The sequence below is a fragment of the Lycium barbarum genome, chromosome 2, assembly GCF_019175385.1.
Source record: "Lycium barbarum isolate Lr01 chromosome 2, ASM1917538v2, whole genome shotgun sequence".
Lineage (NCBI taxonomy): Eukaryota > Viridiplantae > Streptophyta > Magnoliopsida > Solanales > Solanaceae > Lycium > Lycium barbarum.
The window spans coordinates 2,103,538-2,130,580 of record NC_083338.1 but is presented as its reverse complement, the minus strand read 5'-3'; the positions used below and the strand labels follow the sequence as shown (position 1 = coordinate 2,130,580).

The 27,043-nt window shown below is 33.9% G+C and overlaps 1 protein-coding gene across 1 annotated transcript; it reads right to left on the bottom strand.

Annotated features, from left to right (window-relative positions):
- Positions 1-13,136: 13,136 nt before the first annotated feature.
- On the bottom strand, positions 13,137-16,389 carry LOC132625828 (protein XRI1). The gene is made up of 5 exons (XM_060340408.1): positions 16,244-16,389; positions 15,547-15,713; positions 15,359-15,443; positions 14,616-14,762; positions 13,137-13,812 (listed from the first exon to the last, which is right to left on the bottom strand). The coding sequence occupies exons 1-5, from the start codon at positions 16,347-16,349 to the stop codon at positions 13,526-13,528; spliced, it is 792 nt and encodes a 263-aa protein (XP_060196391.1). The 5' UTR covers positions 16,350-16,389; the 3' UTR covers positions 13,137-13,525.
- Positions 16,390-27,043: the final 10,654 nt, after the last annotated feature.

The window sequence follows — 27,043 nt, the reverse complement described above, 5'->3', positions numbered from 1 at the left end:
ACACCATCCAGTATTAAAAAAAAAAGGTGGAACCCACTACATCCAAACTCACGGGAAAAAAAAAGTGAACCCAATATTAACAAAATCAAATAATATTAAAAAAAAAAAAAAGTGAATCCCATATTAAAAAAATAAACAATGTTAAAAAAAAATTATGGGCCCCATATTAAATACCGTGCGTATTCGTAGCAAACACTAATATAATAAAGTTTTAAATACGAAGCACAAACTATAATGTTATATTAATCGTGTTTGTCACACCCCATTTTAACCGGGTAGATTTAAGAGGTATGACGTATTGGTGATTCCTATTTATTTTGTTTTAAGGAGTCGCCACCTAATTAATTTAACGATGAATTAGGACATCTAAATGTTAACTAATGTAAATTTAAAACTAAACCTCCGTTAATAGTCTGCTTAACCAGTGTGATTCTAGGTAAGGGCTCTATATTATCCTAAAGGGAAGGGGTTAGGCATCTTTTAGAATCCGTTAACTTACGGTTATCCGACCAAACTTAGGTTAATTAATTAAGATGAGAATTTGTATAAAAGAGGACTTTGAATGCTATTTTAAATAAACCTTGTAAATATTACTAAGGCTTTAGCCAAAAAATATTGTTTAGAAATAAAGCCTATAAAGAGTAATTTGCATGAAAGAGAATTTTAAATGCTATTTAAATAAAACTTAAAATGTTGTTAAAATATAATAAATGCAATTGAAGATAAGATTTGTAAGAAATTTAATGATTTGCCTATAGATAATAGCTTTTGAGAAAAAGATTTAGCGATTTTAAACTTTGGGATAACTTATGTTATATGAATGTGACAATGTAGAAGAATCTAGACTTATAAATAGGATTCAACAAGAAATTGGTTTCTGTTATCCTTTTATTACTTCTTATTAATTATGCCTAGCTAAAAAAAAGTATGCTCGATTGATTCAAATCTGAAGAATTATTTACAAAATAGACTAGAGTTTGTATTTGCGTATTAGCAATATTTTTTTAAATATAATATTTTAAAGTAGCAGAACATGATTTCTTTTGCTCCAAGTATGTTATTGAAAATCAACTATCTTAACAAAAAATATTATAGATACTTTAAATTGACTACCCGTTATATTAAACTAACCCAACGATTCCACTAAGGTTTATCTAAGTTAAGAAGATAAAACAAAATAAAGAGTTAATCATGCAATACAAAACTAAGTACGCAAAACAAGATAGAAGAAAAAAAATGAGCTAAATGGGCTCAACCCATTTTAAGGATTGTTGATGCTGTTTTCTTTTTATTTGGGGCTTAACCCAAAACTCCATGTTTATTCCCTTTGGCTGCGGACAGAGCTGGATACGGAGGAGACGTCGTTGGGCTTTTAGCCCTACATGGAATGTAGGAGAAGAACGAGTCTCTCAGACTCGTATGCGATGGTCATGCATAAAACGAAAGGAAAAGGATTAGTAGATGATTAATAAATGATGTTAAGCATATGAAATATAAACTCAAAACCGATCAATACATTATGTATACTCGACGTGTTTCAATGAGGGTATACTAGCCATACACACGCGTATACATGATTCAGGCGCAACGCGTTACAATCTAAGCGAAACGATACTCAGACAATGGACAGGAACCAAACAGCCACATATCATGTGTTTTAAATCAGCATGAACTGCTTCAACATGTCTAGATAACTGCCAGTTTACATTTCAGTTTCGCTATTTACATAGGCAAACAAACAGAACCCACAACATTTTATGTCATAAATAGGGAGACAGCAGGCAGTTACAGATAGTCCAGTCTAAATACTCATGATAACATAATGCAACGTATAGTCTTGTAAAGCATGTCATTTAGGCAGATATTTCAAGAAATTAGTCTTTGACACATATATTTAAGATAGGGCATTAATAGATTTGATAATCTCAAGTCACAAAAGGCCATCAATCTTAGCTGAGCTGAGCAGAAACACAATTATGCTGTAAAATTAATAGCAAAGCAGTTAAGTGATCATGATAAGTTTGGAATCATTCTTTTGGAATCTTTGCACATATTAGATACGGGCAGGAGCATGTTCAGGAATGGGATAAAGATGATAAATACGTAGCTTACATGAGGGTCACAAATAGGATTATATGAATGGGTCTGGACTAAATCATGTTTACATATAACAAGATCAACAATTTGAATTTCAGGCAAGGCAATAATCACAGTATGGGGGAACAGCACACAAACTCTTATTAGTGATGTTATTAGTTCCTGAGCTCCACAACTTAAATGATTCATACACACTGATTTAGAAAAAAAAGCACCAGTTAAACAGCTCCAGTTTTAGTTTCAGGAAAATGAACCTTCATACAAAACTCAGCCCAACATTGCTATTGTAATTTACACACTTATCATCTATCCAGAGAAGTGAATCTCTAAATACTGTTACCACACCAGCAACTATCCTCACAGACAAGATTCAGACCACTTAAAGTTTTGAAAGAGACTAGAGGATAGGCAAATGATATAAAGGAATTGATTTAGCATATAAATAGGCATGAGGAACACTGGTTTCACAAAGGGGAACGTTGTAGGCTGCTACTGATTGTATATAGGCATATGGGATTCCTGTTTAGTTTAGGCGACAACCAGTGTTCAAATCATAAGTAGGGGTAAGCTCAAAAGATACAAGTGATGTCCTTTAGTGTGTTTTAGGACTAAAAATAACACAGTACTGAAGTTGAAACAGAAATTTAAAGTCAAAGTGTTTATGTAAAACATCTCAAACATATGACAACGTCTTAGATATCAGTAAAAAGAGTAATCAGACATTCTTAGACATCCGGTACAGGTTAAACATCAGATAAACAGGTGGGCATGACTACATTTGGACAACAATGATATGAAAAGCCAATTCAGATTGTCACTGGTAGGAACACAAGACATGGAAGGATAGTCTAAATGGTTTCCTAGATCTCTTTATGACCTATACTAATATTGACAGCATATGCGATTAAACAGGGTTTATAGACTTATACATGGTCCTGATAATCAACAACTAGAGTACTCAAATAGACTTTTAGTGAAAAGAATTTAATTGAACAACCTGCTAAATACTTCCAGACAAACTGGTTAATGACATCTTATGATTTAAATCAAACAGCATAATCATATTAGCATGTTTTTACTCTAATCATACTTATTACATAATATCTAAACAAAAGCCTTAATTAAGTGACCTAGGAGTATAAGTATCCAACCACTAATTATGCTTGCTATTATAGTTATAAAAAAGAACATAACTTAACAGAATAAAGTAATCTCCTAATCAAAACTTATTATTGCCACTGTATTAAACACATAGCATAAACAGTATGAACAAACAACTTAAATAAACAGAAAATAACTAGGGGAGGAGTTTACCTTCTTTGGGTGCAGCGAAGTGGGTATGAAGCCTTCGATATACACTCGAAACACTTCAAATTCGTGGTTGTGAAACTCGGACTCACAACAAGAAGGAAACAGACGAAAATTGTTTTGAGTATATATATATGTTTTTCGATTCGGTATTTTGAACTGTCACAACGAATTTGCAAATTTGATATTTTGGCAAAAAGAACTTTAGGGGGTTTTCGACTCTAATCTTTCAGGGTTTTCTACGGCTAAAACAATTCGTCCTTCGTATTCTCCTCCAACAAAATCTTCTTTCGAAAAGACAACAGAGCAAACGAAAGCCAAATTCCCCTCCCCCTCGGATTCAAGAAAAAGACCATTTATAAGGTGGGTTTAGGGTTCTTGATGAAGAAAGAGAGAGAGAGGGGAGCGGAGGACAGATGGAAGTGGAAGGGCAGTGAGCAACGTGGAGGGTGTCATACGCGTGGGGGGAACAGAGTCGAGTGGGGTGGGCGACAAAGAGAAATGGGCGGTAGAGGTGTAGTGGAGGGTGTCAGAGATAACGTGGGGGTATGGGCGAAGTCAGAAGAGAAGGAGAGAGTGTGAGGGGTGTGTGCGGCTTTTAGGGTTTAGGGGTAAAGGGAAAAGGAAGGGATGAAGGAAAGGAGCGGCGGGCGAAAAAGGGAGGAGGGGAAGGGAGAGCCGCGGCGGAGATGAGAGGAAAGAGGGGAGGCAGATGCGACGAAGAAGGGAAGGTGAAGGAGAAAAGGGAAAGGGAGAAAAGGGGGAAGGTGCGGCAGAGATGTAAAATGAAGGAGAAAATGAAGATTAGGTTTTTAGGAAAAGGTTTGGTCCAGTCGGGTCGGGTAACCAAACGGGTATGGGCTGGTCTGTTTGAATAGTGGGCTGAGAAAATGTTGGGCTGGGTATTAAAAATTGGGTTGGTTTCACAAATTAGGCTTTAGCCCAAAATAGTTTTAAGATTTAATTATGGACTGAATTAATACGGACTAAAATATAAAATATGTGATTATTAGTGTTCGGATAATAAATGGCGTTGTAATAGCCGTGTAATAATATTTCGAAAATCCACAGTAAATAAGTACTATTATTTAATTATGCCAAGATAAATGCGATGCGTGTGCGTAAGTTGGTGAAATACCGGAAATAATAATAATAAATAAATAAAATGCGGTGATAGTAATAATAATAATTGATAGAATAATGCAATGGCGGCATAATATATATATATATATATATATATATATATATATATATTCAAAATATTAGAAGCGCAAATAGATATTTCGGAGGAGAGGGGGACAAAATTGGGTGTCAACAACTTGTCCCTCTTTGCCCGGTAATGATGAAAAGAGTTGTCGGGCAAAGATGTTGACTCAGTAGCCTATTTTGTCCCGGCTAAAGGAAACTTGAAAGGATTATGACCGAACTCCGGTCTCTGAGTTGCCTACATATCTCGGGCTGTACGAGAATCAGGTCGAGTGTAGTTCTGGGACAATTACGACACCTGAACCCCGATTGGCGCGAAACTTGCAAAATATTGTCCCAGTGTTGAATTATGATAACACTGGGTATTATGATAGAAACTTGAGAATTCTGAAAATTGAATTGCTAGAATGCAAGAGAATACTTGTAATTAGAAACGAGTGTTCGAGGTAGATCTTTGACCCGTGTCGGGAAGTCTAATTATCCTTCCCGACAAATTGCCCCAGTTCGCTGCCGAAGAAATAGTTCCACGATTTGATGTGTGATGCCAATTTTGATATTGTTCAAAGCCACCAGCTAAAAACAAATGTTAGCAATAAAGAAATATATGTGTAAATAAGACAGGGTTGGAGGAGTTACACTCGCAGCCCCCTGTTTCGAAAGTTGAATCCACATTCGGAGGTGGGTGCCTGAACTGAAATATAAAATACCCGCATTCGGAGGTGGGTGCCTGAACTGAAATATAAGATACCCGCATTCGGAGGTTGGCGCCTGAACTGAAATATAAAATACCCGCATTCGGAGGTGGGTGCCTGAACTGAAATATAAGATACCCGCATTCGGAGGTGGGTGCCTGAACTGAAATATAAGATACCCGCATTAGGAAGTGGGCGCCTGAACTGAAATATAAAATACCCGCATTCGGAGGTGGGTGCCTGAACTGAAATATAAAATACCCGCATTCGGAGGTGGGTGCCTGAACTGAAATATAAAATACCCGCATTCGGAGGTGGGTGCCTGAAATAAAATATAAGATACCCGCATTCGGAGGTGGGTGCCTGGACTTGAATATAAAATACCCGCATTCGGAGGTGGGTACCTGAAATAAATATAAGATACCCGCATTCAGAGGTGGGTGCCTGGACTTGAATATAAAATACCCGCATTCGGAGGTGGGTGCCTGAAATAAATATAAGATACCCGCATTCGGAGGTGGGTGCCTGAAATGAAATATAAGATACCCGCATTCGGAGGTGGGTGCCTGAAATAAAATATAAGATACCCGCATTCGGAGGTGGGTGCCTGAACTTGAATATAAAATACCCGCATTCGGAGGTGGGTGCCTGAAATAAAATATAAGATACCCGCATTCGGAGGTGGGTGCCTGGACTTGAATATAAAATACCCGCATTCGGAGGTGGGTGCCTAAATTAAATTTTGAAATACCCGCATTTTAAGGTGGGTGCCTAAATTAAATTTTGAAATACCCGCATTTTAAGGTGGGTGCCTAAATTAAAAATTGAAATACCCGCATTCTAAGGTGGGCGCCTAAATTAAAAATTGAAATACCCGCATTCTAAGGTGGGTGCCAAATCACGTCCACTTCCCACGGTGCAAAAAATGTAAATCCATATCCATTTCCAGAGTGCAGAAAAATAAATTTAAGTCCACTTTCACAGTTCAAAATATAAATCCACGTCCGCATTTCACGGTACAAAATGTAAATCCACGTCGACTTACATGTCCGTATTATACGGTATAAAATAAATCTACATCTACTTTCACGTCCGTATTATACGACGCAAAAAATAAATCCACTTTTACTTTCGAAAATATAAATCTGTATCCACTTTCTACAATTATATGTATATTTTTTGTAATATAATTCTACTCCCACTTCCATGCTCGCATCCACAATGTAAATGTAAATCCACGTCCACTTTAGAAATAGTATCGTCGAAAGATATCCACATCTTAATCCATGTCCCGTTGTGACGGAAGTTACATCTACAATTAACCTCACAACTTGATATATGATGCAATATTTCGATCTTGTCATCTTATTAAAATACCTCATTCTAAAAGAATTTGATAATGATTTGAACATGTATGAAGTGATGATGAAATTGAGGAATTCTAACCAATAACAGGTGATCAAGGTCAGTGTCCATGATTATATGTATTCGATCCATCGAGGAATGTCACGAGCTAAAACAACCGTTAGTGATAAGAATAAATAGCTGGGTCTGAAAGAATTATACTTACAGCCCTTGGTTGAGAAGATGAATTTGTGTCCACTGTTGCAATTGAAATTTCGTGATGAGTGGAACGACGTCCGCCGTTCGGCATAAGCTACCTTTGCATCCACGTTGAAGAATGTTTGCCCTTTTGAAGAAAGCTAACTTTTCGATCACGCCCATAATTAAAGTTTTAAGATGAGTCGAATATGCACAACCTTCACGTTAATTGAATCTGCCTCATCAAAGAACAATCGTGAGTTTAAAAGAAAAATTAGTTGACTTGTGCGTGTCGGGGAACTTGGCCCTTGAATTGATCTTGTCTCGGTCGCATCCTTCATTCTTTGATGCTTCACCACACATCTTGCTTTGCCGGGGAGTTTCAGTTATACAAAATGTATTTTGAAAATAAAAGTAATGAGATTTGGATGATTTTGAAAGACAATACTTAGTGGCTCTAATCTGTAAAATGACTTGATTTTTGAATTTATTTGCATTTTAGAAATATGGATAGATTCTTATTAAAAAATGGTTAAATATTTAAGACAACCTTTATGCCATTTCTAAAAATTTGTCCCAGTTTCAGTCCTGGAGATGCTTGATTCTGGACAATTGAAAAGCAAGAACTTATAATGAAAGTTTTTGAAAGTGATTTGACCGACTTCAAAATTTTGTCCCAGTTTCAAGTCCTGGAGACACTTGGTTCTAAACAATCGAAATGTGAGAAAGTTGTAATGAAAAATTTTTGAAAGTGATTTGACCGATTTCAAAAATTGATCCCAGTTTCAAGATATTAAGACACGTGAATTTAAACGGTGGGAAGACCAAGTCTTGTATAAAAATCTTTATATATTTTATAGGAACTAAAATGTTTTGGACAATCCGAAGATATTAAAAATTTAAAAATAGAAGGGCTGAACCCGCCTCGGGTTGCCTACGTATCCCAAAGGAATCAGGCCAGACGTAGTTCGTGATCAAAATAAAAACTTTTAAATACTATTTTTGAAACGTTTTGAACATAGTGTTTTGAACATAGTATCCCATATTGACAAAAAAAAAATAGTGTTTTGAACATAGTATCCCATATTGACAAAATCAAACAACAACTAATATTTAAAAAAAATTGTGGGTCCCATATTAAATACCAACCTGTATTATAAAAAAAATGGGCCCTATATTAAACACCATGCGTATTCGTAGCAAACGCTAATATAATAAAGTTTTAAATACGGAGCATAAACTAAAATGTTATATTAGTCGTATTTTGAACATAGTATCCCATATTGACAAAATCAAGCAACATATAAAAAAAGAAAAGGTACACACTTTGTATTCTTAGCAAACACTAATATAATAAAATTTTAGATACGGAGCACAAATTACAATGTTATATCAATCGTGTTTTGAACATAGTACATATAAAAAAAAATAAAAAAAAAATTGGGCCCCATATTAAACAGGCCCATAAAAAAATTGTAAAAAAAAAATTGTGGGCCCCACATATATTAAACAACAATTAATATTAAAAAAATGTGGGCCCCATATTAAACACCATCCAGTATTAAAAAAAAAGGGTGGAACCCACCACATCCAAACTCACAGGAAAAAAAAAGTGAACCCCGTATTAACAAAATCAAATAATATTAAAAAAAAAAGTGAATCTCATATTAAAAAAACAAACAATGTTAAAAAAAAATTGTGGGTCCCATATTAAATACCGTGTGTATTCGTAGCAAACACTAATATAATAAAGTTTTAAATACGGAGCACAAACTACAATGTTATATTAATCGTGTTTTGAACGTAGTATCCCATATTGACAAAATCAAGCAATATATATATATAAAAAAATGAATCCCATATTAAAAAAATAAACAATGTCAAAAAAAAAGTGTAGACTTTGTATTCTTAGCAAACACTAATATAATAAAGTTTTAGATACGGAGCAAAAATTACAATGTTATATCAATCGTGTTTTGAACATAGTATATATATATAAAAAAAAAAAAATGGGCCTCATATTAAACAAGTCCATTAAAAAAATTGTAAAAAAAATTGTGGGCCCTATATATATTAAACAACAACTAATATTTAAAAAAAAATGTGGGCCCTATATTAAACACCATCCAGTATTAAAAAAAAAAAAGTGGAACCCACCACATCCAAACTCACGGGAAAAAAAAGTGAACCCCATATTAACAAAATCAAGCAATATTAAAAAAAAAAGAAATTGTGGGCCTCATATAAAACACCGTGCGTATTCGTAACAAACACTAATATAATAAAGTTTTAAATATAGAGCACAAATTACAATGTTGTATTAATCGTGTTTTGAACATAGTATCCACATTGACAAAATCAAGCAATATATATATATATATAAAATGAATCCCACATTGTGGGCCCCATATTAAACACCATCCAGTATTAAAAAAAAAGTGGAACCCACCACATCCAAACTCACGGGAAAAAAAAAGTGGACCCATATTAACAAAATCAAGCAATATTGAAAAAAAAAAAGTGAATCCCATATTTAAAAAACAAACAATGTTAAAAAAAAATGTGGGCCCCATATTAAACACCATGCGTATTCGTAGCAAACACTAATATAATAAAGTTTTAAATACGGAGCACAAAATACAATGTTATATTAATCGTGTTTTGAACATAGTATCCCATATTGACAAAATCAAGTTATTATGTTCACTAAATATACTTAAAATATTTATATTTTAAAATAAGATAGAAATTAATGCAAAAGACAACATGACAAGTAAAATGAGTTAAACCGAGAATATTTACCAACAATTAAAAAATAGTATTTCTTCGTTTAGATAGAAAATCAATTTCTACAACAAGTCTTCTCTTTTAAAAAATATTAATAAATTTTCCGATTTTGTATTCGTAGCAAACATTAATATAATAAAATTTTAGATACGGAGCGCAAACTACAATTAATGTTATATTAATCATGTTTTAAACATAACATATACTCTCTCTCTCTCTCTCTCTCTATATATATATATATATATAATCACTATTCAAAGACAACTACATACACATAGATGCACTATAATCTAAAGTGTTGGGCCCGTGCGCAACACGGGCATAAGCCGTCTAGTAAATATAGAGGGATGACTTTCATAGGATTTTCCTGTGTTAGATACCTTAGCTTCTTGATGGCCAAACACAGACAGCTTTTTAAAATTTTCAGCAATTTTCATTTTGACATTTAAACCAAGCCTCGTACATATTGGGCACTTTAATATCGTACAAAATGTGTCTCTTAAATTTCTCTTTGACCCATCGTTCCCTTCATATGTTTGTATTAGAATATTGTTATTGAGTCGAATCTACCTATAAGGGTAATACTTAAGTTATTTGCCTATTAGCTTGTCTCCCGCATGAACATTAGTATGTGCCTATTAGAGTTCTCATTGAAACATCAATATTCCCTTCAAATATTTGTGTTAGAATATTGCCTTTGGATCGAATCCACCCATAAAGGGTGATAATTAAGTTATTTGTCTATTTTCTAATCTTCTGCCTAAACCTTAATATGTGTCTCTAAGTACACCACCATGCGTTTAAAAAATTATTCAGACCTTGAAACAACAACGATTAATTACTCTTGCTATAAAACAAGCTCGTATTTTATCTTTGTTGCCTTTTCTCAATAATGAGAAACAATTTGAAAGAACCGAGTCGACCGCTAGAACTACTGGTTTTAAGCCCGAAATTGAGGAAAGTAGAACGCGTTGGATTGGGAACATTCACTATAAAAAAATTGGAACTAGCTAGTTACCAACTTTGTCGCCAATCCGTTGCTAAGTTGCTCGTAAATAGCACATTTTTTTGATAGTTTGTCACTAATTCGTAGCTTAATAAGATTAGTAACAAACTTTATTGTTTAGCCACAAAATTTGTCCGTGGCCGCTTTCTTGTTTAGTAGTAATTCTTGCATAATTTGAAGACACTGTTGAGATCAAAGGAATTCATCCACTAACGTGATGATTATAATCTGACTAGTACTTCAAATCTTGGTTTAGAAATATCCGCTCCCGCAAAGAAAGCTTGTAAATTTCCTAAACTAACTCTTTGTGTTGAATTACTTCAATTTGATATAATAGAGATACAATTCATATATTTTTTTCTTTTCCTTTTTTTCAGCGAGTCCCGAAGAGGGCGGGGGGGGGGGGGGGGGGAATATTTACTATTCAAATTATTGTACTTTCACGTCCTTTCCCAACAAAGGAAAGGATAATAGAGTAATATTTTCCTTCTCTTATCCTTTCTTTTCGTAGTGTTCAAACAAGGTTTAGCACCTTCACCAACCTAATCACTAATACTCTATTAATATTAATGAATTTCAAATTAAGCATAAATTATTCAACATTAAACTAATGATTAGGGTCCCTACCCATTATACTTTAAACAAAGGTGATGATTTTCGATGATTTTCCTTTTTACCAAATCATGTTTTACCAATCGATATGTAGGAGGACTATTCCTTTATTAGTGTTATGGGAAATGGTCCTTTTTTAGTGAAACTTATGGCGACACTATTCCCTTTTTTTAATGAAACTTATGGTGACATGTGCCCCTAGAATAGCTACTCATTGCAATTTGTACATATTTAAAATTTATGGACTATTAGAGTATGGACCTTTCCACTCACATTGTTTGGTGCAAGTAGCATAAGTGCAAGCATGTGCGGCTAAAAGTTAGAAAATCACACAAATTATAGTTGTATTAATTACTTTTATATAGTTTTTAAAAGTTAATATTTGTTGTACCTATATGGAAAACAATTTACACAAATAATATGTGTTTTTAAATTTTATTACTGAATCATAGTTAATTAGTAGACATTCTAAACTTATTTTTTTCACTAATAATGTAATTCGGGGCAATGGTGTGACGGGTAATGGATGGATCGACACTAATAAATATACTTGTTAATCTTTTTGAGACAATTATTCTGAAAATATCATTAGTCAAATCACTGTTTTCTTTTGAAGCAATTGAGTTTCAATTTATCGAAATTCATGATTAAAAGTTCAAATGAGAAATGAACAACTAATAACTAAAATAAATATTCCAGTATTCTTTATCCACGCAGCAACTGTACATGTCAAGGATTTTTTTTTTTTTTAAATCCAGGCTTTACCTTTTTCTTTTTCTTCTAGTTCTTTATTTTTCTTTTTCTTTTCCTTTTTCCCTTTCACTCCTTTACCAATTTCAACTTATTATATTAAGCCTTAGATGTAATAGTCAAAGAGATAGTTCTCTTTAGTCACATGCGTTGCTTTCATCCTTGTATTTCTTTTTCTTATAACCTGACACTTCTTTTAATTTTTCAAAAAATAGGCCTGACACTTATTTGATCATTTTATTATTGTTACAGTAACATAATTGTCAACACGATGCAAAGGGACTACTTAGGGATTTTAAAATGTTAATAAATTATGTACAGTTTATTGAATATTGTTAATTGCTACCCTTGCGTTTTAACCTATATGAGCTTTTCTCCTGATGTCTCTTTCTAGTAGTAGTAGAGTAGTAGTAATTACTAACCCACCAAGAGCAAGTGTTATATAAAAATTGAAACTTACCTAACACAAAATAAAGAAAAGGAAAACACTTTGACTCGACTCTTCCAATTTATTTAAATTTCCTTTTCAAGAAAAATAGTACTGCGACACACAAGCTAAGACTACAGTAAACTTTAACATAGGAGAAATAATATATCCAATTATTGATTATACTGTAATAATTATTTTTCATAATCAATCAATTTATTTTCCTTTTGATTGTTTCTAATGGTGTAGCATTATTACACGAGGTATTAAACATTAAAGAGTTCACTCCGGCTTAGTTCGAGCTCGATTATATTTTGATAAAGTGCTCGATTGGGCTCGGCTCGAGCTCGACCCTGGCTCGGTACCATGACAAGTTCGGTTGAACTCGTCTCGACTCGATATTATAATAAGATCATTGAGCTCGGCTCGTCTCGACCGACTCGATGGCTAGGGCTAAAAGGCTGAGATTTTGCATACAAATCTACAAAAAGAATTACCGCTCATTGTTTTAATAAATCCACAACCAACAACTCGATTGTTTCTATTAACATTTCAACATATCATTAATTAGGACCTTTGTTAGTCTCGAGTGAGTGACTTTCGACTTTAAAAGGATTTGTTTCAATCCATTCTGCTAAGTACGTACAAAGAAGGACCTTTCGAAGATCAAAATAGTCCTTAGGAAATCTCTAAATTGTCAGACATAAAATTTAAAGCAGAACATATCTCATTCTAATTTTCAGTAACAATCATAACTCTGTGGATTCTCTAACCTCCATATCTATACATTTTCACCCAATAATTTTGCTTTTTACCCACAAAACAAAGTACCAATATCAACCACCTTGTCATTAAATAACTACATATTCTCTTCGAGATTACTTATAACCATAGAATGTCACAAGAACGATACGATGTCTCTCTATCTGAGCTGTCAAAGATATATTGACCATTCCTTCCTATTTACAAGCCTATTTCATCAAAAAGAGAAAAAATAAAATAAAATTACATATTTCTATCCTACTCCTCTTCTCGATTTTCCCTTCTTTTTCTTAAAGAAGAATTAAAAGCTAACCCTAGCTAGGTTTTCTCTTGTGCTCATTCTCGAGTCCTTATAATTGTAATTGTCCCTCTCCCTTGGGTATGAATTTTAGTGAGCGCCACCACCGTCTTGCCGGACAACCCCGGCCCGGTAGCAGATACGGTCGGGCGACAGGCGAAGTCCCCGACCGGATGCCTTACGGGCCGGGTCGGCCTCATCAGAATCCTCTCGTTGATGTCGTTTAATGTCACGTCCCCTTCTTGCCCTCCTGGCTTCACTAGCCCAAATGGATACACAATTTTTCCAGCCATCCTTTTCTTGCATCTTTTTTTATCACCTCCTCCTACAAAATACATAAGAAATTAAACTCATTAAACTATTGTAACGTTTTTATAGTTAATTAATAAATTAATTTCCCTGCAGTTACGGAATATTATTCAAATACAAAAGCAAGTTACTAACAGTAGTGGTTACAGTTGGACTTTGAGTGTGCAATATATACACTTGCACCATTTTTTCTCAATTTTTGCCATTCAACAGTAGTAATTGAAAATTCTGATAAAAGCCGCACTTTAATTAATTTATAGACTTTTTAATGCAAATTTTTGAAAATGTCAAACGGTATGTCTTTTCGTTCAACATTTGTTGAGAAAAATCCCACGACAAGCAAAGATCAATCCATATGCACAATTTTGCCCTCATGAGAAAAAAAATGATATGCCGTCCCCACAAAAGAAAAGAAAAGAAAAGAAATCAAAGAGAAATACAAACAACCCACCCCTAAAAAAAAATAAAAAAAAATAAAATAGGAGTCAGAATCAGTGTGATCTTATTATATATAAAATATTAATTTTTTGTCGTATATACGCACGCGAAGCTCGAAGTAATAACTTTAATTGAAACACATCGAATCCCTCAAAATACGTTTTTACAGCTCAGCGACAGAGCGAGAGTCCTAATTACGGATTTGGCAGCATTTAATAGTTTTGACCAAAATTCTTTATTTGTATTAAAAATCCACTGACTATGTATAAATAATTTATTAAGAACGTAACAAGTTTCACTTTTTAAAATTAAAAAATTACATAAATTTAATATTCTGAATTCGCTTTTGCTACGACCAATAAAAAAGAGTGAGAGAGGTACCATATTGTAGGACTTGTTTATGAGAATTGGATTGAGTATTCTTATGATGAGATGATGATGCTGATGAAGAAGAATAATAAGTTTCAGATATGGCTTCCTCCTCTGTCCTTTTGGAATATTCCTCACTCATTTTGCTCATAGGATCCCCTGTAATTAATAACGCCCATGCACACCATAAGCATTAAAAAAATATTTATTTTATTATTATGATCATTGCAGAAATTAATAAGAAAATAACAGAAATTAATTCAATTTAATGTGCAAACCATAACGGTTGTTGCTAATCATTAGTCCATCCCAAACGGTATTTTTCACAAATGATTAAAAACTTCTAGGTAGGTGTAGGAGCAAAACTAGGAAAATTAAAAGTAGTGATTTGTTGGAAATAATTTTAAATAGAGTTTAAGTTTTATGCATTGATAATGTAAACAATATTCATGCAATTAGATCATTTGTTAGTTAATTACAGACAAATTTTTACACTAAAAATATGCACGCTATCAGACGATTTATTAATTAATTACATATAAATCTTTACACTAATAATGTAAAAAAAAAATTCTCTATTACTGTCTATAAATTAAATAGTAGAAAAAATTCATAGGAAACAGAACATAATATCTACATTTATTAAATCATAGGGAATTGCTTCAGCCTCTTAAATGACAATGGGATTCAATTCCATTTCTAAATTATTCAAGCAGGAGAATTTTTTTTAGTGAGATAAATTAAAAGGGAATTACCTGAAAAGCTATCACACTTAGTTATCTGGCTAAAGGAATCATAATCCTCAGAGAAATGGTTGTCCATTGTGGAACTCCACAAATTCTGCAACATAAATAAGAAAAGAAAACATTGAATTAAATTCAACAAAAAAAAAAATGTTTCCAAAGAACTAAGTGAAAGAAAAAAAAAATGTAATTAATTCTACCTCAATGGAATTGTTTGAATCTTTAGTTTGATAATTCTCCTTCTCATCATCATCAAACAATAACAAACGCCTTCTTTTAGAGTTGAATTTGAATAAAGCATCTTGTAGATATCCACTTGAGAAGTCAGAATCAAGATTTGACAAAAATGGTGGAGTGCTCTCCATAACTATATATACCATCAAAAAGACAAATATTAGTTGGGATAGAGCTAGAGGGGCGAAAAGAGGTTCATCTGAATTCCTTCTTCAAAAAATCACATTATATATAAGGTTAATTTTTGTTTATATGTATATAAGCAGATAGTAAACTGCTTGGTGAAAATCTTGCCTCGAGTTGAACGCCCTGTCGAAAAATCATATTATATATATATTGTTTATCTATATATAATAGATATTGAACTGTTCAGTGAAAATTTCGCCTTCACTGTTGTTAGGTAAGTTAAATAAGAAAATTGAGAACAAGAAGAAGAGAGAAACTAAAAACTGAAAAACACTCGCTAGCTGGCAGTTGGTGAAGCTAGAGGGTTCATTCAAAATTTTTCACCAGAAAATCACATCATAATATATGAGGTCCAAAAATTATTATATATAGTAAATGTTGAATTCTGGTTCAACTACTAATGTTAATTCATATAAGAGAATGAGAGAATGAAGAAGAAGAGAGAAATTAAAAAGTGAAAAGTAAGTAGATTTTTACATGGAGAAATGTCATTGTTGAAAACTTCAAGGCCATGGAAGTCACAACCTAGGGAAGAGAAGTTATGGAGATTGCTGTTATAAGCAATTGAGTGGAGGTCACCCATTCCTTTTCTTTGACTGATAATATTTTTGTGATGGAGAGAAGAGTAGGAGTGTTCCAAATGTGTCATCGTCTAGTATATAAGTAGAGACAAAAGATATGGCCCACAGTACGAAAAATAAAAGGCAAGGTGCAAAAAAAAAGGGAAATTTTTTTAAATGGGGAATTAAAAATATTTCAAAAGAAGATTTTGAGCTTATATATTCTTAAAACTTAGTGACAATTATAAACAAGTAATGGTCGATAATAGAGGAACCAGATTTGTCAGTAAAGGGACTAGAATATAAGAAAGTAAGCATACAAAAATCAATGAGATTTAACATAATATATACATAATAATAATGTTCACCCTCGTATATACAATTTAATTTCTTTGCCAGGAAAAGTTCAGATGAACAGCTTACGCCCTTACCTTCGCCCCTTGATGTCGGCTATATGATATTTTTTAAACTTGTTAAATGAAGAAATAAAAGTATTTTATAAGGGAATGAACTCTACGTAAATGCTTGCTAGCGTGACGGATCTAGAGTTGACAGTACAAGTTTGGCAGGATTTAATAGTTTTGAACGAACTTCGTATTTTCAAAAAAATTACTTAATAAGTACAAATTATTAATTTAGGGCTCAAAAAGAATTAAATTTTGAAAACTCATAAATTGCAAAGTCTAATCTGCCTCTACTTATCCGTTCTTGTTTCGAGACATCAGGAAGAAGAAAAATATTGAAATTCATTAAAAAGGGTATTTACTTATATCAACTTTATTTACTCCTTATTCTCCGTTCATCTTTTTTAAAGATCCATGAAATTTGTCATCTAGTCCTTTAGCTTTCCTCTAAACAATACAGGGATCAGCTTTTGAGCATTCATCTATACGTCATAAGGGTAGCTAACCGCAAAAATATTTAAGTATTTTTTTATTTGTTCAAGTCTTGATCAATAGAGTAATTCGATATTTGCGATAGTGAGAGATATAAGCCGGTATTGACTCTGTAAGTGCCTATGGGCTAGAGATCTAGTTGAGATTATTGGGCCTTTGAAATGTTGAAGAGTTTTAGTTGGGGAATTCACAGGACTGCCCCTATTTTGGGGTGGTCTTTAACTTTTGCTCCTCAAATTGGTTGTCTTTAATTTTTGCCCTTCGCCTAATACCATGAGGTTTGGAATTCGAACCCCAACTCAGTCAAAAAAAAAAATCGCAAGGCAGAGTTTTATAACAAAGTTAGGCCTATTCGGGCCAAAGTTAGGTCTGCAGGCAGAGTTTTAAAGGCAAAATTCTGTCTTGCGAATCCAAATCTTTGCTTTGCGAAATTCCTTTTTTTTTTTATTGAGCTGAAGTTCGAACCTAGAATCTCGGTGTATTAGGGGAAGGGCTAAATTAAAGACCATCAATTTGAGGGGCAAAAATTAAATACTACCCTAAAAGAAGAATAATCCGCGCAAAAAAAAAAAGTTTTAGTTGGGATCCAGGCCCAATTAGCATGTGGTTAAAAAGAACTAAGAGTTGGAAAGAACGGGGTATGCGTATTATGAAGAAACAAGTTCGGGCAATTTGTAGGGATGCCTTCGCTGGGGGGGGGGGGGGGGGGGGATCTTTAATTTTTGCCCCTCAAATTGGTGGTCTTTAATTTTTGTCATTCGCTTAATACCTCGAGGTCCTGGGTTCTAAGTAAAAAAAAAATTGCAACTTATGCCTTAAGGCAAACTTTTATCCAAAATTAGGCCTTAAGGTAAATCCCCTGCTGTAAGGCCTAACCTTTGGCCAAAGTTAGGCCTCAAGGTAGAGGTTTACAAAATTCCAGTTGTCACGCCCCGAACCATGGCCTAGGCATAACACGGCACTCGGTGCCTAACTGCATGTGACCGAGCAAACCCATAGGCTAGCTGAATCAACATGTGATATCAAAACATGCAATAATAAGAAAATAAGACTAACACATGTTGATCTACTAAAAGTATGACTGAAATATATTAAATGCGGACTTATGGTTCAAGTGTAAAACATCTGAAATAAATGCCAACAAGGCCAACATTTCAAAGTCTGCTAATATCTGACTGACTGGACTATGTCTATGAAGCTCCTAACGAATACTAAAAAGATAACTATCTAAAACTGGAAAGACTGAAAGAAGGATAACACCCTAGAGGAACTGGGGCTCACTAAGCAGCTGATACGAGCAAGTCCTAGCTAGTTGGATCGTCAACCTGTAAGTCGTTGCCTGCATTGCGAGATGCAAACCCTCAAGCAATAAAAAAGGATATCATCACATTTGAATTGCAGTGGTATGTAAAGCAACTGAAAGAAAGAAATATAAGTACCGAAACTGAAACTAATAACTGTAAACTAAACCAAACAGGAAGGTAAAGATCTGAAGTACTCCCTGTTCTGAATGAAGAATCACCTGTATAATTGTAAATATAAACTGCGGCCTAGGGCCCCAAATAAATGTGCACAAAACTGTGGCCTCAGGCCCAAACAATGTATGCATAAATTGTGGCTTAGGGCCCAAAATACAGATGCAGGCATTCAACATTAAACAATTCATGTTATTGAGACTGAGATATAACTGATAGCATGATAACTATTTCGGATTATGGAACTTAAGCCAATAACTGATTATACACTGACTGAGACTCATGTGATGGCAATACACAAGTCCATAATGATTACATATTGAGTTCATGATATTCAAAATGATAACTATGAACGAATTATGAAACTAGGGCATAACTGTGTTTGGAGTCAATTTCTGATAAACATTAAGAATGAGGCATAGGGAGAATAATAAACATCCCCTGACGTAGATAGTTAGCTTCACATACTTGTATATGCTCTTAAACTTATATCTATAATTCTAAACTTGAGAAGAATCCCCAAAACCTGTGTCTTAAACCTTGAGCGTGAGTTTTCTTGAAAACCCTAGGTTAAGAACAATGTTTCCCTAATTAGGTTGCGTAATCTTATGCTAGAATTGACTTGGAAGTGTTTGAGATGCTTACCTTAGAGCTTTGTATTGTTTATAGAAGAGAAACTTCGTTCTAGGGCTTAATGGATTATAAAAACTGATTTCCTAGACTGAAGGGCCCTATTTATACTTTTTCCGGTTGCCATATATTGACGGTTCGTCGTTGTGACCGTCCTTTATCAAAATCAGAAGAGGTTCTGAGGGTTTGCACTGGCTGTGCAACTTGATGGTGCAAGTTGACGGGTTGTTAACATGTTGACATTGACGGCCGTCCTTGAGTATCGACTGTCCGTCTTTGCGCATCGACTTGCTCTGCAAGGTGGTAAAATAGTCATAACTTCTAGCACATGGCTCCGTTTTGGCTCCATAATATATCGTTGGAATGGTATTTCAAAGATCTACTACTTTCATGCTTAAGATTTCTCAAATTCCCAATGATTTTCACGAAATTGGGTTGGAAGAAGGACCTATCAAAAACTTAGGCGATTCCATCGCATCTTAAGCACCTTACTATCAGCCACCTTGCGAGGATCATATCTCGTCCGATCTCCAATTGTCTTGATCCTTAAATGTCTGTAAAGGTACTTCCACGTACTACGACTTTCATTAAGGAACCTTTTCAAAATTCTCAACTAATCGAGAAGTTATGGTTTCCCGAGGTAGGCCCCTCAGCCACTTTAGCAAAACGTTCAAACCTTCAAATTTCCTCTAAAACTCTAACTATACGAGTCTAACCTTTGTTGTAAGATACGAGGTGTTACACCAGCAAAGTAAATTTGTTTTTTTTTTTTTTTGCCTTAAGGCAGAGTTTGAACCCAACTTATGCCTTAATGCATAAGTTGGGGTTTTAGTGAATGGCAAAAATTAAAGACCACCAATTTGAGGGGCAAAAATCAAAGACTAGTCCTTTTGAAGGACATTTCATGCGGAAAAAAAAAGAACAAGTTCCATTCGTCCATTTTCTCAAAGTCTAACTTCTCATCTCCATTTTTATCTCTATCTTTAGTTGTTATTTTAGTATTTTCTATTGTAATTCAGTAGTTTGAGAGTTTTAGTTGTAAATTGGGTATTAGTGATTATTTATATTTGTGTTAGAGAATTCTGGTTTGTTTGATACCCCGTAAATGTTAGCCTCCGAAGCCACGGTTTAAAAAATATTAGCCTCCAGATAAGATTTGGCAATTTACTCTTTTTGTTCCTCTTCTTGTTCCTCTTCCTCTCTTGATATTCATTTTAGTACTTTTTCTAATCATTAGTAATTAAAGTTATTCCTCATTCATAAATTCGAAACAAGACTTTTCCTTATTAAAGTTTATTTCAAAATTCATGGTTCTCATGTCTTTAAAACTTTGGAGAAGAGAGAGGAGTAAAGTAAGGGAACAAGAAAAGAAATAAAGTGATAGTGAGATCATGATTTTAGAAGAAGCAATTCAGTCAACGGCCAGCAAGTAAGTAAGCAAAATTCAAAGAAAGAAAAATAAATAGATTTTGTTTTTATCTTGGGATTCGTTAAATTGTTCAACTTTTTAGTATTTTGCATGATTTAATAAGTGTGTGTGGGGGACTAAATAATTGTAGTGCTCATGATATCATTTTGCTGGCTACTATTAAGGCAATGCATGAAGCACTGCATATTTTTACATGCTTCACAGACAAACACAAATTCAAATTCAGCTTTTTCTCCCTTCTTGCTTTTTCTTCCTTTCTTTTACTTTATTTATTTTTGAAGTTCTCTTTCCAAAAATCCAATTGATAAGAACTTGAGTAATAACATAATGAATAGTTCGTCTGTTAGATGGTCCACATCAATTAAGAGAATGGGCAATTAGATAATTCCAATATTATGAATTAGCTTTTGAAGTTGATTTAAATTTGTGTATTCCTTGATGTGTAGTAATTTAAGATTTTTGTACTTTTATTATCAAATTTGTAAAATTCCGTGAATTTTGAATATTAAGTTAGGCTTAACGAGGACTTCAAACAGAAAAGGTACGTGTTATAAAGAAATATTGACAATTTCACTGAAGGAAATTGGGGGGAGAAAAATTAGTCTCAAATTCAAGAAACACTTTTCTCTCTCAATCTCAGTTCGACCTAGGCTTTCTCCCGGTTTTAAGTCAAATTACTACCCTTAGATGCTAGCGCTAATTAGATTTTACTAAATTCCAGGTGATCCACTATGAGTTTTGACAAGTTTATCCATTAGAAACTCTTTGTGACCCGTTAGGATATTTGTTTGTATTAAATTCTTAGTGATCCGCCATGAGTTCTGGCAAATCCATCCACGAGAAAACTCCTGATGAGCCGCCAGAATATTTGTCTAAACTCTTGGTGATCCGCTATGAATTGTGCAAGACAAGTTTTCTGACGATCGGTCAGAAATTAACTCCAACTTTTGAATTGAAATTTATTTTTACACACTTATTTAAGTGGGGAAAAAAAAATTAGACAGCAACACTGAGATAGTCCATTTGCCTAAATATCTTCAAGTAATTCTTGTATCATGCCCTGCATTTTCAAACACTGTGTGAGTGTGTCTGCATGCTTCTTATTTTTATTTTTTTTGGAACTTTACATATACTGACATGGTTCCCAACTGTTCTCCTTTCAAACTTTAGGTTGTTTGTGGGGCTTAATCTTCGTCATATCAGTTACCATATCACACCAAAAGGAAAAAAAAAGTAGCCCCCAAAATCTTTTGAGAGTTTCTATGGGGTTGGTTAGCACTCTAATTATATAAAACTTTAGTGGGACCCACAAAATGTAATGCTGGCTTTAGGTCAAATGGTCTGTGGGCCCAAAGGTGAAGAATTTTGTAAGATTTGGGACCATATTTTAATGGATTTTTCAAACATGGAGCAAGAAGTTTGGTCTTTGTTCGGGAAGTGAGGAACATCCAAATTTATGTGAATGAGACCGATTGGTTTCTAATAATACTCTCTCAATTTCAGTTTTTTTTTTTTTTTTTTCAGTCTGTTTTTAAAAAAATATTTCTTGCTTAATTTATCTAGTCTTTAATTTTAATATTCACATGATATATTTAAGATCACGAGATAAAAAGACATTTTGATGCATTATATATATCTTTAATTTAATACCATAAAATTCAAAAGTCATTTTTACTTTCTTAATTTTCATATAAGTCGAAGTGTCGAACTAACAACTAACAATTAAAACGGAGAAAGTAAAATTTTGGGTCGATGACATTGTAATTTGTGTTGCATATCATTGAAATGTTGTCGTTGGAAATATAAGGGGCTTAGACATAGGTCAGAGTCAGATTATAGCTAACCTAGACATAGTAGGTGTACTGTTGTAATAGTTTAAGCAAAATGATTTGACTTTAGAGTCAAATTAAGGGTTTTGGTATGAATGTGGAGAGTTTGATAATCTGTTTGGTCTTTGATTGCAGGTATGTTGGTGCGCAGATGCACCGAGAGAGAAGCTCGCCTGTCGAATTTCTATTCAAAATTCTCGTCTAAGAACTTGTATAGAAAGAAAATTCATGCGGCGCAGCAATTATTCTTTCATACTAACTTAGCTGGAAAATATTTTCGTGTATAAGTAAACAGAAAATAGTATCCCAAGAGCATATATGTGTGTGTATATATATAGACAATTACAATACGGTGAGGGTGGTAGGCTCAAGGGAGGGTGGAGGAGACAAATGTCACTTATGAAACTTATTTTTCCTATTTCTACTATGATAGTTTTTTCACCCTATATATATATATATATATATATATAGACAATTACAATACGGTGAGGGTGATCAAGGTGGAGGGTGGTAGGCGCAAGGGAGGGTGGAGGAGACAAATGTCACTTATGAAACTTATTTTTCCTACTTCTACCATGATAGCACCCTATATATATATTTATATATTTAGACAATTACAATACGGTGAGGGTTCAAGGTGGAGGGTGGTAGGCGCAAGGGAGGGTGGAGGAGATACATGTCACTTATGAAACTTATTTTTCCTACTTCTACTATGATAATTTTTTCACCCGATTTTTAGGAACTTGCTTCCCTAGAAACGAAACACGGAAATATTGGAACGATACCAAAAACACCTTAAGTATTTAGTTCATTGTTGTATTTTTGTTTAATACTGCGGACGAAAATGTGGACATCCAGTTATATGTACTCCTATCCTTGTCAAGCTGCTTATTTCAAATTTCAATTTTAAAATTTAAGTAACTTATGCTAATTTGATTATCTAAAGATATCTATTCTATCTAAAAGTCAAACATATTTTAACCAAACAGCTGAAATACTTCAAAATTTCAGACATAACAACAAACCTAAGTGCGACACGATTGGATATAAAAAAGTGAGTTACTTGTCACTTATTATTAGAATAAACAAAAAAGAATGCAGCCTTTGTGCGGCGGATACCGAATTATTGTTAGAACATAGTTAAATTATGTAAAATATCATTAGAATTTTAATAAGTATACATTTAAACCCATGATGTCAAAGTATTGTAATGATTGACATTTGTCCAGAGGCTAACCTACAGGATCTTGTGGACAACTATCTAGTTACATTTGAATCCCTGATTAAAATTAAGGAGGATCTGCATTGTGTCAAGATGGCTGAATATACTAGAGCAAATATTATCGGACTATGCTAAAACTTGATTTTTCTTTTCTTAGTTGTTTACATGGAGTTCTTTAGGAACCTTCTTCTTTTCTTTGTTTTTCCTTTCATTCTGAGATCTATTCAACAACAAATTCCTGTATGGGTAGTTCGGTACCTCTAATTACACTTCTCCATTTCAGCAAAATCCTCTCGTTCGTTACAAGTTCATAGAGTTTAATACTTAATAGTTAAAATCTTGAAAATCGAACTCATCAAATTTAAATTATGAATTTACCTCTATATACGCACAGGAATCTTGATGAACTAGCCAGTATAACTAATTACCACCAAGGTGTGATGAGCTGACTTAATTAGGCTCTTTGATCCCTCGATTACTCAGACTCATTAATCTCAAAGTTTTTTTTTTGTAGCATAATCAATCGTAGTACTAGTCTCGTCACTACGCACTCAAACTGGGGCAATCATAACAAATGGAGGAGCATCCGTGCTACACGACGCTGGATATCCAGATGCAAATAGCAATTGTCGATGTTCGAGTGGCTTGGGTTCAACACAGAGGCAGATTCAGAATTTAAAGCTAAAGTATTTCTATAGTGACCCTAAATTAATATACAATAATAATTGAGTTTATTTTAAAATATTTTAGATGTTTAGTGAGTTTCTTAATATATAGTTATATAGTGTAGATCTTAGAAAAACAAGTTATTCACATGATCCCGTAACTTAATTAAGCTAGCTCTGTCCCTGGTTCAACATTCAGGGGTGTAGCTACGTATGCCGAAGGTTTGAATACCTTTTGCTGGAAAATTATATACGGTGTATACATAGATCAATAATCTTGTGTATATACAACAAATAACAACAACATACCCAGTGTAATCCTACAAGTGAGTCTGGGAAGGGTATAGTGTACGCAGACCTTACCCCTATCTTGAGAGGTACTGAACTTGTTTCTGATAGACTCTCAGCTCAGAATAAAGCAATAACAAAGCAAATATTTTTTTGACACATATATATTCAATCTTGAACACTCTTAAACATCATTAGCGATATTCTCAGTTTTCTCCATTGTCAACATTGAATACATATGCTAAAAGTTCCGTCCTATTGGTTGGACTCGTCCTCTCATATTGCCTCAACAACAAAGTTGATGTGGAAGGCATATATAGCAGAGTTGTAACTTACACAAGAGTATGCATCTAAAGCTGTGAAATGGAGTACATCTGAGACCTAATTTAAGTATATGTGACCACAACCATACAACACTAGGCAATTCACACGGGATGTGCATGGTCAGTGCTGCCTACAACATATTATCACAAACATTCCTCTTCTAGTGTCACAATCTTAATCCTAAAGTCTTTTCCTGTTGTATGTCTTCCTTTCAACCAGAAAAGGTCTGTTTGAAGCATTACTTAAAATAGAATTTCTGGCCTTATTGGGCTTGAATTTAATCGCAAGATAATATCCATTGGACCACAACTCTGTAATAATGTCATGCACTCTACTAATGGTACTAACTCTTTTGAAGTGGCGGAGTCAAAAACTCTAATGAGGAGAATCAAAATTTTGAAAAAATTTAATATCTAAAACGTTCCGATGGTGTCCTTACTAGTATCTTTTTGACATCCAAAACTCAAATCTAGAGGTTGATTTAGGATTTAAGCTTTATGAGTTCTACATTTAAGATTCTTAGAACTAAGCTCATTGCATTTTAAAAATTGTGTGTACATACATACTGCTTGTTACAATTTTAGTAAATTTTTACACAAATTTATGCTTGATGTATGTTTAGATGAACTCGGTACTGCAACACTAGCTGCATCCTCTTATATCAAACCTGAAAACTTTTGTTAAAGGTGGTGAAATTCTATCCATCCCACTGCAACCCTTGACAGTAGCATGGCAGAGTTGTTTTTATGCAAAAGAATATGAGATTTTTTTCAAGTTACTTATGTGACGACAAAGGCACTTCACCGGGTGTATGTGCTTGATAAGTAATCTCAACCGATATCTCAACAAGGGCAATCTAGCATGTCGCGTGCGGGTTCATAGGAATTCAATAATTTTTGTTCAAACTCTATATATTTATTGTAATATTCATTATGGACCCAGTTATTATCATATATTAACTTGAAATTACTATAGAAACCCATAGATTTCAAATCATGAATCCCGGTAAGTGTTGCCTACAACATGTCACAAACATTTCCTCTTCAAATGTCATAATCTCAATCCTAAAGTCTTTTACCCTTATATGTTGTCCTTTCAACAAGAAAAAGCCTTGTTGGAGGCATTACTTAAAATAGTCTATGCATCTGGCTTCATTGGGCTTGAAAGGATAACACATCCATTGGACCACAACTCTGTCATGATTTTGTTAAGCACTCTATTCTGGTGCATCCCAATCCAAAAGCACTTACTATGGGAGTGATGATCTTTTATCACAATTCAACTTATATTTGATTTTGGTCGAGGTTGTGCAGGTTATAACAAGACTTTATTCCCTAGTACTTAAACTCCTAAATTAAATATCCATAGGCTTACTAGCTAAGTTGCTTCTTGTGATACTCACGGAAATTTTGTTAGAGGATTTAGTGCACCACTGGAAGCTTCATATGATGCGCTAATGGCTGAAATCTTAACAGTCTGTGAAGCTTTGAGCTGGTTGAAGAAGTTCTTCCGCACGATCCCGATGTTGCTGAGATGGATTGCCTTCTAACCAAGCAAGCACTGAACAATCTGAGAGTGGCAATTTTTATTTTGATATTTTTGTGTAAGATTGTATAACACTCATGGGTGACTTTACATCTTTATTTTTGTCTTTCATTAAACGGTCAGCAAATCATTGAGCCCACATGTTAGCTGGGGCTACAAGTTCTATGTCTGATATTATGGAGTGGATTGCGCATCTTCCATCTTTGATTCATGATTTACTCATTTACGATTGAATAATTATTAAGCTGATCGCTGACAAAAGAAGAAGAAAGAGTTGGCTTCTCGTGATTTTGCATAACTACTAGTTTCTGGATATGTGCGTTGCACGTATATCCCATGTTAATTGATACGAAAATTGTAGACACTCAAAAAATACATATTGAACCAAAAAGTAGGAATAAGTATACGAAAATG

What these genes read in the sequence shown, in the direction of transcription:
- LOC132625828 (XM_060340408.1), bottom strand. Translation starts at nt 16,349, where the DNA reads ATGGGTGACCTCCACTCAATTGCTTATAACAGCAATCTCCATAACTTC. An exon ending in ATTCAAACAATTCCATTGAG is followed by an intron (nt 15,444 to 15,546) that starts GTAGAATTAATT and finishes TTTATGTTGCAG; the next exon opens with AATTTGTGGAGTTCCACAAT. An exon ending in TAAACAAGTCCTACAATATG is followed by an intron (nt 13,813 to 14,615) that starts GTACCTCTCTCA and finishes TGTATTTTGTAG; the next exon opens with GAGGAGGTGATAAAAAAAGA.